Below are 19,550 nucleotides of genomic sequence, written 5' to 3'. Positions count from 1 at the left end.
CGCTAGCCCAGTCCCTTAAGTAGGGGATCCCCGTTGCCTTCTGTGGATCCCCAACGAGATGGCAGCTGGAACCAGCCCTCAGTGCGTGGGAGAAAAGCTGCTGTGGGCACAGCGTGGCCACCTTCAGTCGCCTTGTGGGAGGGACTGGCTGTAAATGCTGTGTCCCTTTGTCTGCCAGGGCTGCGTAGGCCCTGGAGGGGTGGAGGGAAAGCCACTGGCAGGAAGTCAGCAGGGACTGGCCCGTGGAGAACAAAGGCACACCAGAGGGTCTAGAACAGCGCCCTCTGTGGTGAGACGGTAACTAAAGCTTAGGGAATCAAGGCATAGGTGCTTTTGTTTTGTTTTTGTTTTTTTGTCTTTTTAGGGCTGCACATTCCAAGGCTAGGGGTTGAATCGGAGCTATAGCTGCTGGCCTACACCACAGCCACAGCGACACCAGCTCTGAGCCGTGTCTGCAACCAACACCACAGCCCACGGCAACACAAGATCTCTAACCCACGGATCAAGGGCAGGGATCCATCCTGCCTTCTCATGGGTACTAATTGTGTTAGTTACCACTGAGCCACAGCGGGAACTCCGCATGGGTGCGTGTTATTCCCATTTTACAGAGCAGAAAACTGAGGCTTGGAGAGTGTCACAGAACTAAGAGTGGCAGGTCTGGGTTTGAACCAAGGTCTGTCTCAGCTGAGACCCTGAGCTCTTAGCCCTGAGGTCCTGCTGTGGATTCCCCCTCCTCAGCTCCCACCTTCACCCCAGGCCACGTTTTCATGAGCCTCTTCTAGAAGAGGGACCAGTTGGGCAGTGTGATGGCTTGCAGACAGCCTGTCCACACTCGTGCGAGAATTTTGGCCAAGTCCTCCCTTACTTGAAGGTAAGGGAGAAAGCCTGGGGTAGGGAGATGCAGAGGTTTCTGAGGACAAAGCTAACCTGCCTCCCAGGGGCTCAAATCACAGCCTTGGTGGCACTGCCCCTCCCCCACATGGGAGCCTACGGCCCGGCCATTCCTGGCGACGCTGGGGGGCCCTGAAATGGCTCCAGTCAGACTGAGAAAAAACCCTGGTATTCATAAAATCCACTGACCTTTATTTCTCAGCTGCATTTCGGACGCCCTGTGTGCTATTATTAAATGCTCACAAAATTCACTGAAAGGGTGGGAAGTGGCTTAAACGTACAGACAGCGTCCCAGAAATGCATTCCCAGGATGTTTTCGTTCTTCCACCCGGGCTGTTAGTCCTGCCCTCGGATGTCCTTGCTCCTAAATGCAGTTTGTTCATTCCTGGGACCAGAGGTTTGCGCTCGCTTGTTCTCAAGGGCGGGCAACTAGGGTGGGGGTGGGGCTGTGACAGCAGGTGTCCTAGCCCTGTGACCAGGTCTCTGGGAAGGTCCTCTCTTCCAGGGGAGGACACGCTGGGACGAGGCCTAGCTTTCGAGAAGACCCTTCCAACTCCTCTTCTTTCTTCCTCTCCTGCTTCCAGAACCTCCAATGAAGAGGAAAAGGGGGAAAGAGAGGCAAGAACCTCCCCAGAAGGCAGGGAGAAGGCCCTGGCTTCAGAGGGAGGCTGGGAGGTACCATGAAACAGGAGAGGAAATTCAAATTCTCTTTAAAATACAAGAAAGGGGAATTCCTGTCGTGGCTCAGCAGTAACGAATCCGACTAGTATCCATGAGGATGTGGGTTCAATTCCTGGCCTTGCTCCGTGGGTTAAGGATCTGGTGTTGCTGTGGCTGTGGTGTAGGCTGGCAGCTGGTAGCTCTGATTTGACGCCTAGCCTGGGAACTTCCATATACTGCAGGTGTGGCCCTAAAAAACAAACAAAAAAAAAATACAATGGATGGAGTTCCCTGGTGGCCTAGCAATTAAAGACTCAGCATTGTCACTGCTGCTCAGGTTTGACCCCTGACCTGGGAACTTCTGCATGTCATGGGCTTGGCCAAAAAAATGTGTAAAATAAAAAATAAAAACAAAAACAAGGAGTTCCCATTGTGACTCATTGGATTAAGGACCCGACATTATCTCCATGAGGACGCAGGTTCAATCCCTGGCCTTGCTCAGTGGGTTAAGGATCTTGTGTTGCCATGAACTGTGGTGTAGGTCGCAGACGCGGCTCAGATCTGATGTTGCTGTGGCTGTGGTGTAGGCCTCAGCTGCAGCTCCAATTCAACCCCTGGCCTGAGAACTTTCATATGCTGCAGGTGCAGCCGTAAAAAGGAAAAAAAATTTAAAAGCTAAAAATAAGAATGGGAGTGCCGTCCATTCCTCACTCTCCCCAACTGTCCTGACCACATCCTAAAGAGCATCCAACCCCGATCTTGGGGGGGATATGGGGGGTTGTGCAGCAGCTGGGGCCTTGGCCATGGTGCGGCTTCAGCTGCAGGTGAGTGGGGTGCAGAAGACAGGACCACCAGGCCCCTGTTTCTCGGAGGGCTGCTGACTAACTCCCTTTACTGCTTTCTGCCCATGGACTCCAGCATCACCCCTCCTCTGAGAAAAATACAGTGAAAAACTTATGGATCAATTCAATTCCTGGATTATCTTTTCTGGGCGCTCAGTCTAAGTTCTCAGAGGTGCCTCCTTCCTGGGTTTCAATTTCATGTTAATAACAATAGCTGTCATAGATCAAGCACAAGCTATGGCCTCAGCCCAGGATATGCCAGTTAGTGTCAGAGCTGCCATTTCCATCCACAGCTCTATTGACTGCGGGTTCTAACCCTCGCCACAGCCCTGGGAGGGAGGTGGTGTTAGGCCCGCGTTACAAAAGACAAACGGAGGCCCAGAGAAGTTCGGTGGCTGTACCCAGACAGGGGTCACGGTGGGCCTGGGATGGACCTCAGTCTGAGACTCCAAAGCTCTCTCTGGGACGGCGCGATGCCTCCCCGCATCAGTGGGAATGACCCCTACTTACTCGGCAAAGGGGTGAACTCCACGGCAGACATGCTGGTGATCTTGCTGGGGTCCAGCTCCACACGGTGATATTCGAAGATGGTCCTTCGCCGAGATTCTGAAACAGAGACAGAGCCGGTCATCAGGAGCATCTCCTGGCCAGAGGGCCTTGGGGCCCTGGTGGGCCAGAGATTGCAGTAAGTGGAACCAGGAGTTAGCACGCAGCCACCGAGGGCAGGAAGGAAACCCATCACCCTGGGATAATGATGTTGAACCTGTGGGAGACAGGACAGAGAGAAGAGTTTTGTGCCACGAGCAGGTTAATAACCTAGAGGTCCGACTGTTCCCGGGGTCAGGACACAGGAGAATTCCCCACTTGCCCATGCCTCTGTGCCTTCACAGTGACTGTTCCTTTGACGAATGATGCTCTTCCACCCTTTCTCTCCTGATCTAGCTCATCCTTCCAGATCCAGCTCAGGGCCACTTCACCTGAGCAGCTCCCTTTGACCAGCTCCCCCCCCCCCCGTGCCCTCCCCCCACCAGCTTTCCCCAGGCTCTCTGCCCATACACTGGCTTGTGTGATCATTAGGGTCAGTTTGGAGGGTGGGGACCACTCGTCTGTGGTCATCGGGTCTGAACCTCCCCCACAATGAGCACTCTGCCAACGTCTGCAGGGGGAAAGGCTGACCTTGGAGAACCTATGCCCTTCTAGATGGAGGTGAGAGCAAGGTTCAGGGCCTGGAGCCAGGCTTCTGAGCTGTCTCAGTCCCTGTAGAATCTTCCCACAGGACCTGAGTCGACAGACCTGAGTTCTTTCACTTTCACTTTTTTTTTTTTTTTTTTTTTTTTTTGTCTTTTTGCCATTTCTTGGGCCACTCCCGTGGCATATGGAGGGTCCCAGGCTAGGGATCAAATCGGAGCTGCAGCTGCCAGCCTACGCCACAGCCACAGCAACTCAGAATCTGAGCTACATCTGCGGCCTACACCACAGCTCACGGCAATGCCAGACCCTTAACCCGCTGAGCAAGGCCAGGATCGAACCCACAACCTCATGGTTCTTAGTTGGATTTCTTAACCACTGAGCCACAACAGGAACTCCAAGAGAGCTGAGTTCTGAGTCAAGTTCTGTTCCCAACAAGCTGGATAATCTTAGGGCCTCAGTTTCTTGTCTGTGAAAGGGTAAGACAGAAACACCTGCCACAGGAGTTCCCATCTTGGCTCAATGGAGACGAATCTGACTAGTGTTCACGAGGACACCGGTTCGATCCCTGGCCTTGCTCAGTGGGTTAAGGATCTGGCATTGCTGTGGCTGTGGTGTTGGCTGGCGGCTATAGCTCCTATTTGACCCCATATGCTACAGGTGTGGCCCTAAAAAGATCAAAAAAAAAAAAAAAAAAAAAAAAAGGCTCCTTTCACGCAGGGGTGTGTCTGAAAGAGACTGGGGCAACTTTCTGTAATTCACCTGCCCAGAAGAGGCAACAATTATCAATTTGCTCCAAAGCCCATAGGTGCTGTGGGGCCCCAAGTTCTGTGCCAAGAGCCTGGGGGATATGAGACATCAGGCGGAGGATGGGGAAGTTCCAGGCAGCTTTTCACAGCTCCATCCCACCCACTACCCCCAGGGGCCCTCTCTTAAAAAAAAAAATAACCCACCCCTTTTAGCACCAAAATGTAATAGGATAAAAAAATAAATGTTTTATTTTGTCTAGGTTTCTTCCAAAGTGCCTGAGGCCATGGGGTCTAGACTCTCTGTAAACATGTCTTCCTTAATCTGCCTCCTCCTTCAAGGTTCAGCTCAAATGACAGCTTGAAAACATCCTCCCCCCTCGGGGGCTGTTAGTAGCCCCTCCTCTGAGCTGTGCAGACCCCTGGGCAACATCCAGTGTCACCTGTCTCACAGCTCGGTCCACATTTACTCTGCCGGCCACCTGCCCCCCAAGACTGTGAGCTCCCCAAGGGCAGAGTCTCGCAAGTTATCTGTCTCTGTCCCTGCAGCCCCTCAAAGCAGGCCCTGCACAGAACAAGGAGGAGTTCTCTTGTGGCGCAGCGGGTTAAGAATCCCGTGTAATCACTGCTGTGGCTCAGGCTGATGCTGTGGCGCAGGTTCAGTCCCTGGCCGGGGAACTTCCACAGCCAAAAAAAAAAATGACTAAATGAATGAATGGCTTACAAGCAGGAAGAGCTCAGCAACTTATTATAACTTTAGCCTGAAGCACAAAGGAAGAATGCCCTTCCTCCCCAGCTCACCACAGACTATGGCTTTTCTCAGAAGGGCAGCCCCAAGGGGGCCAGAGAAAGCCAGACAGGCCCCTCCTGAAGTTAAAACTCCAAGTAGGAGGAGAACTGATTTTCAGGATTTCTCCACCTGCAAGCATGTAGGCGAGAGCTCACCCGCGCTCAGGAAGAAGGTGACATAGGACAAAGCGGGTCAGGTTGGACACAAATGGAGACACAGACTTGTGAATCGACCCGATTTCAGGGAGGAAGACACAAGCAGCAGCTGGGGAAGGTGGAGCTCCCACTTAACCCCACACCAGGGAGTTCCCGTTGTGGCTCAGTGGTTAACGAACCCAACCAGCATCGATGAGGACACGGGTTCGATCCCTGGCCTCGCTCAGTGGGTTAAGGATCCAGGGTTGCCATGAGCTGTGGTATAGGTTGCAGATGCAGCTCAAATCCCGAGTTGCTGTGGCTGTGGTGTAGGCTGGTGGCTGCAGCTCTGATTCGACCTCTAGCCTGGGAACCTCCATATGCCGTGGGTGTGGCCCTAAAAAGACCAAAAACAAAAACAAAAACAAAAACAAAAAACCCACAGCAGAATCTAGGGATGAGTCTCCCCACCAGCAAGTGGGGGAGCGGAGGTGGGGAATGTGCCTCAAGTGAGGGTGCAGCCAGAGGTGGTCACATGTTCTCCAAAACCCAGCCCAGCCCTACCAGCAGGGCGGGGGACATGTGTGTGTGGGGGGTGGGGGGTGGGAAGGGGGAGGCGGGTGGGCGGGCGGAAACACATCTCTGATTAAAAATATTTGCTCATTTCAGCTGCCAGCTTGTACTCATTTAACGGTGTATGGTTTGCAGCTTGGATCCCACGTGGCTCTGGCTGTGGTGGAGGCTGGCAGCTGTAGCTCCGATTTGACCCCTGGCCTGGGAACCTCCATATGCCGTGGGTGCGGCCCTAAAAAGCCAAAAAAAAAGTGTATGGTTTGGTAATACTTAACTTCTCTATAAACAGAACCCTTAATATCCCCGCCTGTGTTGTTTGCTTTTGGATGAGCTCGTCAACATCTGGGGCTCGCCCAGGGACAGTGACGTCCTTGGCATGACCCACACATCCCTTCCGGAACTGAGACGGCGGCCGCCCCACGGCCGCATTTCAGGCTCTTTGAGACGTTTCTGCTTATCTCTGCTTCCACTCATCAAGGATTCAGAAATACTACAGTCCAGACACAGAAATCACTGCCATGTAATCAAGAGTTGTCCATGGCTCGACAGAGCATTTGCATGTCCTGTTTTGTTTCAACACCAGACACCCGTGGGGGAGGGTTGGTTTGGGTGGAAGAAATCAGACTGCAGGTCCAGCCACAAACTTCTTTCCAAAATAGTGGTTAAGATATTTAAAAAAAAAAAAAAAAAAAAAAAAAGACGGTGGAGTTCCCGCTGTGGCACAAGGGATCAGTGGTACCTCTGGAGCCCTGGGACGTGGGTTCCATCCCTGGCCCAGCATGGCGGGTTAAGGATCCAGCGCTGCTGGTGCTGCTGCAGCTACAGCATAAGTCACAACTGTGGCTTAGATGTGATCCTTGGCCCGGGAACTCCATATGCCATGGGGCGGCCAAAAAAAAAAAAAAAAAAAAAGACAAAAGAAAAAATACTTAAAAAAAAAAAAAATATATATATATATGGTGGTGGTGGTTCAGGAAGTTTTCATTTACTCATTCATGTCGTCCTTTGCTCAACTGGTTATTCATTTCATAACGATGAGTGGAGCCCCAGCAGAGGTCCCCTGGAGATAAACACCATGAGAGTCCTGTACCCCAAGGAGCTTTCAGCCCAGGAGGGGAGGCAGGAGGGTCTTCAGCACAGAAGAAAAGTAGCAAAGGGCAGAGAGAGGAGCGGAAGCAAGGCTCAGGGAGCAGAGTAGAGGGAGCAATAGAAAAGGGAAAACGGGTCCGGGGGAGGGCCCCAGGATGGATAGAACCTACAAGGGAGAGAGCCTTAAAGGATCTTTTTTTTTGGCCACACTCACGGCATGCGGAAATTCCCCAGCCAGGGATCGAACCCAAGCCCGTGCAGTGACCTTAGCCACAGCAGGGACAACACCAGATCCTTAACCAGTAGGCCACGGGGAACTCCTGTAAAGGATCCTTTATCAGGATCAGGGAGAAGACAAAATGGGCCAGAACTGGGGACAACACCCCCCCACCCCCCCACACTTAGCTGGGGCTTCTCAGGCCTCTGCGGCCAGTTCTGCGGCCTCCCCACTCCACACCCAGCAGCCCAGCACAAGGGGACAGCACAGGCCTCTCCCACACTTGGGTTCTCTAGTCTGCCTTTGAAAGGAAAGGCAAGTTCTGAGAAGACAGCTCAAGGGTTAGGGCCCTCCGAGGCCATTCTGGAGCCAGACAAGGGGCAGGCGGCAGTGTGGAGCCCTTCCTGATGAAATTCTCATTAACCGATGCCATTAACTCAGATCTCTGTCAGCGCTGACGCTGGCTACACACAAGTCGCTTTCATACTGTCCCATGAAACAAAGACGTTGTTTTCCTTTCCCCATCGTTTTAGGGCCATACCCAAGGCATGTAGATGTTCCCAGGCTAGGGGTCGAATCAGAGCTGCAGCCGATGGCCTACACTACAGCCACAGCCACGCCAGGTCTAAGCCGCATCTGTGACCTGCACGGCCACAGCTTGTGTCAACGCCTTAACCCACTGATCGAGGCCAGGCATCAAACCCACACACACTGTTTTTTGCTTTTGAGGGCCGCACCCGCGGCATATGGAAGTTCCCAGGGTTGAAACAGAGCTACAGCTGCTGGCCTACCGCACGGCTAGAACAACTCGGGATCCAAACCTGGCATCTACACCACAGCTCACGGCAACACCGGATCCTCAGCCCACTGAGCGAGGCCAGGGATCGAACCTGCGTCCTCATGGATCCTAGTTGGATTCCTTAACTGCTGAGTCACAACGGGACCTCCAAGAAAGAGTTTCTTAAACAAACGAATGGAGGAAATGATATTGACTTCTGGGGCCCCTCCAGTCCAATAAAGAGTGTGTAAGCTACCCCCTATGTTTTGCACATGCCTCTGCAAACAGATACTGCTAATCCGACACGAATCTTTTCTCTGCATCAAAGCAAGCTCTGCAGACCTTTTTTGCCAAAGCCTGTGGAGCAGTTTCTGCAAGGAAACAAAGAGTAAGAGAAACCCTGGCTGTTTTCAGGATTTTTTGCCCTCAACCCCAGGACTGAAATTATACAGAATTCCCTCCACCCCCAGACAGAGGTGGGAGGAAAGTGTTTGGAGCCTGGGGAGGCGGGTTCAGTGGCTGAGGGATTCTCGGATGCGGGGAGTAAACTCCATTCCTCACAGCGCCCCAGGCATGGAGGAGCCAAGCTTGTGTACATGGGCAGCGCCGTCACCCATTCTGCAGGACAGGTGCGTTGCGACAATGGGAATATCCGTGGTGATAATACGGTCGGCAGACCAGAGGGCTCTCCTTGAACTTCTATCATGGTTGTTTGGAATTTAGTGTTTATTTGCAGCTCAGTTTAATTCAAACTAATCCCCTACTTGCTGGGTTGACTATTAGACCTGGAGGAATCTGATCTCTTAGCCACATAAAAGCTATTATTCCCCAAACAGAAGTTGTAGCCCATTTTTTGTTGTTGTTGCAAAACCTGGGATTGAGCCACGAGGAACCTTTAGTGCCACCCATTTTAAAACCCAGTGAAGGAGTTCCCTTGTGGTGCAGCAGATTAAGGATGCAGCATTGTCACTGCAGTGGCTTGGGTTGCTGCTATGGACCCAGAAAAATGTGTCCATGTAAATATGCTCTACGTGCACCTCAATATTTTTCTAAAGTCTCTGCCTACACCCTCGAGCTAAAAATCTCTGACAAAAAGAGATGCAATTACCAAAGCACTCACCCCTCAACTCAGATGTCAGGTCCTGTTCTAACCTAGGGTCACCATAAGACAGAGGACAGGGTCTCTGCTACACCCATTCCCCCTTCAGCACTCCCTCTTGAGCTGCTACTCATTTTTTGAGCTCCTGCCCTGCTGCAGGCACTGGGCTAAACGCTGGAGCCATCAGGAGCCCCCAAGGAGCTCGCAGTTTGTTGGGGAAAAGATGGATGAGAAGGACAGTGTCATGAATTCTATATATATATATATTTTTTTCATTTTTGGCCGCACCTGCGGCATGTGGAAGTTCCCGGGCCAGGGATTGAACCTGCGCCACAACAGTGACAACACTGGATACTTAACCCACTGAGCCACACAGGAAGTCCAATGAGCTCTATATTAAATTGCTTTACAAAGTGTCATGGGGTTGGAGGAGGAAGCCATGCATTCTGCGGCGAAGAGAAGGCAACCCGGAGTCGGACCAATGAATGAAGAGGATTTTGCCAAGTGGTCAAAGGACTGGAGTGGGAGACATTTCATACAGGGAGCTGGGTCAGAAAGATGCGGAGAGCCCCTGGCATGTTTGGGGAACACAGGGCACACAGATCAGGGCTGCCCAGACAGAGCTGGGGAGTGACAGGAGGGGTCGGGGACAAGGCTGCAAAGGTGGGCTGTGCCTGCAATGTACATAAGAAATACAACTAACTTGGTTTATGTTACATGTGAAAGTTGTTAGGAGAGTAAATCCTGGGAGGTCTTCTCACAAGGGAAAAAAAATCTATTTTTTCCTAGTTCTTTCATTTTACATCTCCATGAGGAGGTAGATGTTCACTAAACTTATTGTAATTATTTCATGATGCATGTAAATCAAATTATTATGCTGTACACCTTAAACTTACATAGTGTTGTTTGTCGATTCTATCTCAATAAAACCGGAAGAAGGAGTTCCCACTGTGGTGCAATGGGATTGGCTACATCTCTGCAGTGCCAGGATGCAGGTTCGATCCTCAGCCCGGCACAGTGGGTTAAAAGATCTGGCGTTGCTGTAGCTTCAGCATAGGTCAGAACTGTGGCTCGGATCTGTTCCCTGTCTAAGAACTCCACATGCCGAGGGGAGGCTAAAAAAGAAAAAACTAGAAGAAAAAAAAAGGCAGGCTGTGCCCAGCTGCCACACTAAGGACTTTGAATTGATGCTGTGGCAACAAGGAGCCAGAGAAGGACATGATGAGATCTGTCTGGCGGGGACCAGAGGAATGGGGGATGGAGGCAGGGAGACAAGGCTGGGCAGTGACTGGAGGTCTGGAGTGGGTTTCGCTGGAAGTCCCGTCGTGAGTTTCGCTTGGCTACGGGACCCAGCACCTTGGTGAACAGTACCTGGAGTCACCGAATGCAGCAGCTCCCGCGACAGAACCCTTGGGTGCCCCCCCAGTTTCAGAACAGGCGCAGCGGCCCTCCTGTTATTTCAGGTGGGCTCTGCTTCCTCCCCCTCAGCCCTGAGCCCCACCTCCCCACCTCTCCCTGGCTTGCTCTGAAACAGCCTTTCATTCCAGAATCACAGAGGAGCCTCAGATGCAGCCACTCCCAGGGGATCTGACTTCCTCTAATTCACCCTCATTCAACAGCTGGATCCAGCACACATTTCCTGAGACTCCACCATTGGGCACAAAGCCGGGCGAGGGAGGCATAGACTTTGCCTCCAGGGTGCAGTAATGCGTGGGGAGAGGAGCACAGATGCCAAGAACGGTCCTTCCTACAAAACAGCCTGGACTTGTGCATACAAGGCATTTGGGGAACTGAGGGGGAAAGGCTTCACCCCTCTGGGTGGAATGGGAGTGGGTCAGATTGAGAATGTCCCATGATGGACCCCTGGGTTTAAAAAGCAGAAGAGGGAGTTCTGTTGTAGCTCAGCAGAAATGAATCTGACTAGTATCCATGAGGACACAGGTTCAATCCCTGGCCTCCCTCAGTGGGTTAAGCATCCAGTGTCACAGTGAGTTGTGGTATAGGTTGCAGATGCAGCTTGCAATCCTGTGTTGCTGTAGGCCAGCTTGGGAACCTCCATATGCCGTGGTGCGGCCCTAAAAAAAAAAAGCAAAAACAAAAGGAAACAAAACAAAAACAAAACCTCGCACCCTGTGCAATCCTGTCCTGAGTGTGAGCTGGATCTGGATCTGGTGACTTGAGCCGTCCTGTGGGGAGATCCACATGGCAGGAGCTGAGGGGGCAACTGAATCTTGCCACAACCATGTGAAAGCTCTTGGAAATGGATCTGTCCCTCATCAATCATTGAGGTGACTGCAACCCTGACAGACACCATGAGGGCAGCCTGTGAAAGACTCTGAACCAGAGGACCCAGCTAAGTCATGCATTATTTCCTATTCCATAGAAACCCTGAAATACTGTTTGTTGTTTTAAGCCTCTAAGTTTGGCATGATTTGTTACACAGCAGTAGCTAACTAATATGATCAGGGTGATACTGAAACTCTTTAGCAAATAGCTCAGTGCAGGCATTAACCAGCCAGTTACAGCAGGTTCTGACTGGAGCAATGGAGTCGGGGGAGCGCTCTGAGCCCCTTGCTAGAGCATTGGGAATTCAAGGGGAGGGGGGCAGTGGAGGGGCAGGTGAAGGGGTGGGAATGACCTTAGGGAAATACTCACACAGGGGCATGAAAGTAACTATTTGCGAGAATATGCACTGCAGTATTATTTGCTGTCGTGCAAGGCTGAAACAAGTGAATAGTCTATGCCCAGGGGACTGGTTGAATTAAGGTACATCCATGCACAGCGATTAAAAAGAATGAAATGGGAGTTCCCATCGTGGCGCAGCAGAAATGAATCCAACTAGTAACCATGAAGTTGTGGGTTCAATCCCTGGCCTCGTTCATGGGGTTAAGGATCCGGTGCTGCTGTGGCTGTGATGTAGGTCGAAGCTGTAGCTCCCATTCGACCCCTAGCCTGGGAACCTCCATAGGTCAGCGGGTTAAGGATTTGACATTGCCATGAGATTCAACTCCTAGCCTGGGAACTTCCATATACCGCAGGTGCAGCCTTAAAAAGAAAAAAAAAAAAAAATGAATGAAATGTGTGCTGATACAGAAGACGGACAGAATATACTTTGTTCAGGAGCAGAAGAAAGGACACCCTATGCCATTGTTTGTGTTACATATACGTATGATGTACGAGAGCTTGTTGCTCTAGAAATAACCTGGTTGGCTCCAGGAAGGGGAACTGGAGGACGGGGATCAGGGACAGGAGAGAAACCAAATTTTCCTGTCTTCTGAAACCCCTCATGAGGCTCCTCTTATCATCTGGGGAGGGGGGCAACTATGGTTGTATCCTGAGAGGTGTCTTTGGAGATTTTTTTTTTTTTTTTTTGTCTTTTTGAGGGCCACACCCAAGGCATATGGAGGTTCCCAGGCTAGGGGTCGAATGGGAGCTACAGCTGCGACCTACACCACAGCCACAGCAACACCGGATCCTTAACTCCCTGAGCGAGGCTAGGGATCAAACCCACAATCTCATGGGTCCTAGTCGGATTCGTTTCTGCTGCGTCATGACGGGAACTCCTGGAGATTTTCTAAATGGACAGAGTGCGGAGTCCTGGCTCCCATCCCCCTCCGCCGCCGAGCAGTGCCTCCCACTGGAGATTTTTTGGGGAAAAATAGTTCCTCTGCTTTAACGCCCTCTGCCCCTTTTCTTCCCCCAGTTCCCAACCAACTCTCTATCCATGCGCTCCCTGCCACTGCTGCCGCCATCGCCCCCCCATCCCCAGCCCAGCTCAATCAGAGCTGAGTCCAACCCCATCCAAGGATCTCCGTGGGTCCCTGGGGACTCACCTGGGACGTCCGGGGATGGATTGAGAATCATGAAGGCATCTGACAGGCCTGCTTTGACGGGGTGCTGGGATGAGCTGATTTCCAGAACAGACATAGGGATCTGCAGCGGGGGGAGGGAGGAGAAGAGGCTCGTCTACCCCCAAACGCACTTGGACCAGCCCAGACGTCCCCTCTGAGCACCAGACCCATCTGCCTGCTCCTGGTTGCCTCTTAGAGGACTCAAGGACATCTCACACCCAGTGGGGGGAGTTCCCCTTGTGGATCAGTGGTAACAAACCCGACTAGTATCCATGAGGATGCGGGTTCAATCCCTGGCCTCGCTCAGCGGGTTAAGGATCCAGCGTTGCTGTGGTGTAGGTCACAGATGTGGCTCAGATCCTGCCGTTGCTGTGGCTGTGGTGTAGGCCGGCAGCTGCAGCTCCAATTCCAGCCCTAGCCTGGGAATTCCATATGCCACAGGTGTGGCCCTAAAAAGCAAAACCAAAACAAAGTAAAGCCAATGGGGCCACTCCAAACTCCAAGTCTTCCCCACACCAACTCCAAACACTTCCTTTTGCTTTTCTCCATCTTTGTAAAGATCTCCAAGCAAGACAGAGGACTAGGAGCCACCTCCCCCCTCCCCTTCCCCCTTCCCTCCCCCCTCCCTCTCCTCTCCCCTTCCCCAAATTTCCTTCATTTCTCTTCCCCCCACCCTCCTCCTTCTACTTCATCTCCAGTCCTGTGAATCAGCCTGATAATTGCTAATAGCCGCCCCCACCCTATTCCAAGCTTGCACCGCCCCCTACATCACCTCCCAGAATTCCCTCAGAGCCCCAACTCCCGTTCTCCCTTTTGAAGCCAGAGTGGCCTTTTCTTTCTTTCTTTCTTTTTTTCTTTTTCTTGTCTTTTTAGGGCCACACCTGCGGCATATGGAGGTTCCCAGGCTAGGGGTCGAATCAAAGCTACAGCTGCTGGCCCACACCACAGCCACAGCAATGCGGGATCAGAACCACATCTGCAACCTACATCACAGTTCACAGCAACGCCGGATCCCTAACCCACTGAGAAAGCCCAGGGATCGAACCGCATCCACATGGATACTAGTTGGGTTTGTTAACTGCTGAGCCACGATCAGGAACTCCCAGAGTGGCCTTTTCAAAGGCAAATCCAGTCGTGCCCCTGCCCTGTCTCGCCCTCACTCTCTCCCCTCCAGCCAGGCTGCCTTCCTTCAGTGCTCTGTACCAGCCACGTTCTGTCCTGCCACAGTGCCTTTGCATGTGCTCTTCTGGCTCCTGGAACACACTTCACTCTCCTCTTCGCTTCCTTAACTCTTACCCACGCTGCAGATTTCAACTCTTTTCCTTGGGAAAGCCTCCCCTGACTTCTGTCCTGGTAAAGAACCCCATGAAAGGCTCTCTGACATTCCTTTTCAGAAGTACCTGTCACAGTGGCAATTCTATACTTGTCCCCACAAGTACTATCTAACCACCCCCCTGCCAGTCAGACGCGCCACAAGGGTAGGGCCTGCAGCCATCTTTCTAACTGCTGTGTCCCCAGCACGACACCCGATATCTGGCCCATGGGAGGTTCTTCTCCAGATATTTGCTGAATGGAAAAAAGGCTCCAAGACCCAGCTGTCTCTGCAGCTGCACCCACTCACCTCTCTGTAGCCGAAGACAATGCGGCCGTCTTGGTGCAGAGCTGCCTGGAAGGTGAAGCTGCCCCTGTCCTCCCGGCCCTGGAGGTAGACGTGGTCCCACTGAACCACAAAGACTGTCCCTGGTGAGGAGAGCAGAGACCTGGCTGGACAGGGCGGCAGTGCAGGGGACAAAGTCCGGCGGGAAAGGTGGCTAGCGTGCATGGACCACAGGTGGGCTTCCTTAGGGACCATGGGGGCAGCTGGCAAGTGAGACAGGAGGCAGGAGCTGGGCAGCCCACAAACAGTCTGGCTTCCAAGCTGAAGAGGAACCAGAAGACCCTGCTTCAGCCTCCTGCTCCCACCCACCCAGGTTCTGTTTGGGACTGACTAGCTCCCCCTAAGCACACCTCTTCCTTCTTGTCTAACCTGACCCCTTGGGATGAAAAGGAGGCGAAACAGGAGAACTGCCTGTCCTCCTGGGGTGGAAGGTAGGTGCTCAAGGGACAACCTGGTGAAAGCAGAAACAATAATAGGGAGTTCCTGTCGTGGCGCAGTGGTTAACGAATCCGACTAGGAAGCGTGAGGTTGTGGGTTCAATCCCTGCCCTTGCTCAGTGGGTTAAGGATCCGGCATTGCTGTGAGCTGTGGTGTAGGTCAAAGACACGGCTCAGATGTGGTGTTGCTGTGGCTCTGGCGTAGGCCGGCGGCTACAGCTCCGATTCGACTCTTAGCCTGGGAACCTCCATGTGCTGCGGGTGTGGCCCTAAAAAGACAAAAGACAAAAAAAAAAAAAAAAGAAAAAGAAAAGAAAAAGAAAAAAGAAACCATAATAGGTCTCTAATATTTATTTCACCTCTATTAAGAGCCAAGAGAGCTTTTTGTTTTTGGTTTTGGTTTTTGTTTTTGGTTTGGGTTTTTTTTTCCCTTTTTTGGCTGTCCCATGGCATATGAAGTTCCTAGGCCAGGGATCGGATCTGAGCCACAGTTGCGACCTACACTGCAGGTGCAGCAATGCTGGATCCTTTAACCCACCATGCCAGGCTGGGGATGGAACCTACGCCGTCCTGGAGCTGCAGAGACACTGCCTATCCTGTTGCGCCACAGCAGAAACACCAGCCAAGAGCTTTCATTTCATTATCTCATCAGATCCTGCCAGGTAGCGGGCATTTTTGTCACCATCTTACAGATGAGGAAAATAAACCGAGAATGGTGGGGCGGCTGCCTTGCTGTGTGACTATGAGCAAGTCCCTTGCCCTCTGTGGGCCTTGGGCTCCTCTAAAAGGGCTGGACCGAGGGATCCCTGGAGGTGGGTGACTTAAACTCTGAGATCTGACCTCACCGTTGTCAAAGTAAGCAACTGTGGAGTTGTCGGAGTAGCCGGGGTTGAAGTTGGCCATCAGAGGGGCCACATACTGAGTAGCCGTGAGCATCCGATGGATCACATCACCCATGAAGATGAAGCCTGGGGTGGAAAGACGTGCAGATGAATCATCAGATAGGGCCCAGAGGGGTTGCTTCCTCATGCAGGAGGGCGCAGCGTAGACGGAGCTGGAAGCGAGTCTTGGACCTCGGCCCCCCAGCCCCACATCACGGGCATGGGTCTGGCGTGTGTTGGAGCAAAAGGGCCTCAGACCAGTGGAGGATCTCCTCCCTGGCCCTCCCACCTCTCTCCGCTCCTTGGAACGTGCACGGGAATCAAAGACGGACGCCTCATATCAACGGGGAGCCTGGTCCCGGGATGCAGGCTCTCAGCACAGCCTCCTCTCTCTCATCCACAGACTCAGAAACACAGAGGCCACAGGGACTGCCCACACTGGCCTGCACTGACCCAAAGGGAGAGAAAGACACACACACACACACACACACACACACACAGAGTCAGTTGATGCGAGGGAGGTGATCTGAAACACTCATGACCTCCATCCCAAGAGTGGGGTCCCCAAGAGAGCCAGATGTGGGACTGTCCCCACTCCATCTGCCAAACCTTGTCTCCAGCGAACCTCCCCAGAGAGGTCCTGAGTTCTGGCTGCAATCTCCAAGCCCTCTCCCACCCCCCACAGACAAAGCCTTACCTCCGGTTGCTATGGTGATCTGCCGCAGAGGATGCCCGTAGAAAGGGAAATCAAAAGACAGGACCACTCTCTGTGGGTGATGGGAGAGAGTCAGCATGGGCCAACCCACACCCACACTGCCCCATGCCTGTCTGGGTCGGGGGGGCAGGGCAGGTATGCCCAGGGCAGGCCCCCAGGACGAGAGGTGCGCAGCCCAACTCTGATCAAGGCCCCCGGGATCTCCTAGAAGACACTTCCCAGACCACAGACCTCAGGCTGCAGCCATGCTCGCTGACCAGGCGGGGTGGGCAGGGACGGGGCACTCACTGAAGCCTGCCGGTGGGTGTTGGAGAGGATCCTGTGAACTTTCACTTGGCTCTGGTTGGCCTTGGCCACGTCCACCCACAGGTCCTGGCTGCGGGGCTCGCTGGGACCGTATAGATGAGACACATAGTAGCTGTGGTTGTCCTCCTGTTGTTACCCAAACAGAGCCCATGGGAGGCATGAGGAATCGCCAGGACAGGAACCACCCTCTGCACCTCCCCCACCCAGGGGTCTGGATACAATAATTCATGTTCTGGAATTCTCGTCGTGGTGCAGTGGTTAATGAATTCAACTAGGAACCACGAGGTTGTGGGTTCGATCCCTGGCCTTGCTCAGTGGGTTAAGGATCCAGCGTTGCCGTGAGCTGTGGTGTAGGTCGCAGATGCGGCTCGGATCCCGCGTTGCTGTGGCTCTGGTGTAGGCCAGTAGATGCAGCTGCAATTAGACCTCTAGACTGGAAACCTCCATATGCCTTGGGTGTGGCCCTAAAAAAAAGCGGGGAAAAAAAAAAAAAAAAGAATTCATGTTCCAGGAGTTCCCATTGTGGCACAGTGGAAATGAACCCGACTAGTATCCATCAGGTTATGGGTTCGATCCCTGGCCTCACGCAGTGGGTTAAGAATCCGGCATTGCCGTGAGCTGTAGTGTAGGATGCAGATGCAGCTCAGATCCCGCGTTGCTGTGGCTGTGGCTGTGGCGGGCAGCTATAGCTCCGATTCCACCCCTAGCCTGGGAACCTCCATATGCCATGGGTGCAGCCCTAAAAAACAAACAAACAAACCAAAAACTCATGTTCCTCCCAGGGTGCTGGACCGTGGCCCTGAGAGCTGGTTCTGGCCTGGGAGTCCCTTGGCTCCCCTGGGTCCCAGACAACTCAGTACCTGGCCCCTAGCCATGCCCCCAAGAGCCCTGACCCCAGCTAACTCCATACGTGTTGTTTCCCTGCTCAGCCCTGCCATTCCCAGACCGGCCAGGAGGCTTCTCCTACAGCCCTTGAGTCCCTGCAGAGCACACGCAAGGCAGAGCTCAACTTGGGACACAAGGGAGAAAGGTCTGGCAGCCCCAGAGCCCTTGTCATCAGGGAGCTCCCAGACTGAGGGGGAGACGTAGCCCCCTTCCCTGGGGAGTGCCCAGTTTAGGGGAAAAGAAAAAAAATGGATCTCAGAAGCCTAAAGTTGGAGGCAGACCTTTGATTGCGGGGCATTGCTAGTCTGATGGAGGAGGTGGGAATAATGCAAACAGAATAAACAGACACAGACTCTCAAGCAGAAGGATAGACAGGGCCCATACTTGTCACAAGAAGTTGAGAAAGGGGAGAGAAGCGGCAACGATTCCTTCAAGACACGTTTTTTTTGTTTGTTTGTTTTGTTTTCTCTTTTTAGGGCCGCACCTGTGGCATATGGAGGTTCCCAGGCTAGGGGTCGAATCGGAGCTGCAGCCACCAGCCAATGTCACAGCCACAGCAACACCAGATCCAAGCTGCGTTGGCAACCAGCACCACAGCTCAGATCCTTGCACCCACTGAGCGAGGCCAGGGATCACACCTGCATCCTCATAGACACCAGCTGGGTTCTTAACCTGCTGAGCCACAAGGGGAACTCATTTTTTTTTTTATTAGAGTATAGTTGCTTTACAGTGTTGTGCCAATCTTTGCTGTATAGCACAGTCACACGGTCACACATATACATACATTCTCATACAATCCTCCATCACGTTCTATCCCAAGAGATTGGATATAGTTCCCTACACTGTACCGTAGGAAGGAAGTATTCTTAAGCTCTACTATGTGCCCAATGGAGACAAAATAAAGAACAAGCCAGCACCTGTCTGTAAAGCCTCGCCTGCATAGGCGCCTTTAGGAGCAGGACTTCAAGGAGGCTGGGAAATAGCAGAAAGAGTGGGAGAGCCTGCGGAAGAGGTCACAGCACTTCAGCCCATCCGGGAGCGCCAGCCGTCGGAGGGCAGGAGGCCAGGCGGGCAGGTCCACTTGGCCGCTGCCACAGAAATGCGGTTGTTGACCCGTGCAGAGCCCTGGGCACCGCAGGTCATTAATCAGGCTGTGGCTCGAGGCAGTGGCTGCAGACACAGCAGAGCTGACCGTGTTCTTCCTGCCAAGCTGCCAGCTGCCCAGCCAAGCCCTTGCCCTGCGCCCAGCATGAGCAGGGCTGAAGGATGCTTGCTCTCTCCACTAGCCCGGAGGCAGACTCTGCTCTTCTGACAGGTGACACACTCTGGGGACCTGGGGTCGGGGCAGGGCTAGGGGAAGATGAGCCGAAGAAACCGGGGTGGAGGGGGTAGATGGTCCACGGCCACTGCCTGGTTCTTCCCCTCCAGCCTCTAGCCCGCCCGCCCCTCCCTGCACTGTTAGCACAGATGAGGGAATCTGAACAAATCTAAAACACACAGGAGGCCACAGCCCTCGACTCACAAGCCATCTGGGGCTCCCCAAACCCAAACCTCTGCCTCACACAGGAAGCCTCCCTATGAGCCAGTCCCACCTCTTTTCTAGCTTCGCCCCCGTCTCCCTCTCTCCTTGGACTATGCACCCTTGTGTACCACCCGCCAGAATGGACCCCCCCCCGCCCCCGCCGGCCACTGCCACCCCTTCACCAGTGGTCACTCACGCCTCTGCACAGGCGGATCCTCCTGCCTGGAATGGCCTTGCCTTCTCCCCCTGGCAGCTTCCTACTTCTCCAATGCTCGGCTTAAGCGTCACT

At 53.1% G+C, this 19,550-nt stretch overlaps 1 protein-coding gene across 2 annotated transcripts in view; it reads right to left on the bottom strand.

The window, feature by feature from the left end:
- The window catches only part of PLXDC1 (plexin domain containing 1), a 69,238-nt gene that overhangs the window by 19,083 nt on the left and 30,605 nt on the right, over nucleotides 1-19,550 (bottom strand). For both annotated transcript variants that reach the window (XM_021067057.1, XM_021067058.1), the window contains exons 3-8: nucleotides 16,837-16,980; nucleotides 16,531-16,600; nucleotides 15,798-15,920; nucleotides 14,480-14,598; nucleotides 12,841-12,940; nucleotides 2,904-2,999 (exon numbers count right to left, since the gene is read on the bottom strand). In XM_021067057.1, coding sequence (XP_020922716.1) covers nucleotides 2,904-2,999; nucleotides 12,841-12,940; nucleotides 14,480-14,598; nucleotides 15,798-15,920; nucleotides 16,531-16,600; nucleotides 16,837-16,980 — 652 coding nt within the window. The remainder of the gene's footprint in view (nucleotides 1-2,903; nucleotides 3,000-12,840; nucleotides 12,941-14,479; nucleotides 14,599-15,797; nucleotides 15,921-16,530; nucleotides 16,601-16,836; nucleotides 16,981-19,550) is intronic.

This window comes from Sus scrofa, chromosome 12, assembly GCF_000003025.6.
Source record: "Sus scrofa isolate TJ Tabasco breed Duroc chromosome 12, Sscrofa11.1, whole genome shotgun sequence".
NCBI lineage: Eukaryota > Metazoa > Chordata > Mammalia > Artiodactyla > Suidae > Sus > Sus scrofa.
Note: the sequence above shows the minus strand (reverse complement) of the source record. Positions and strands in the feature narration are given on the sequence as shown.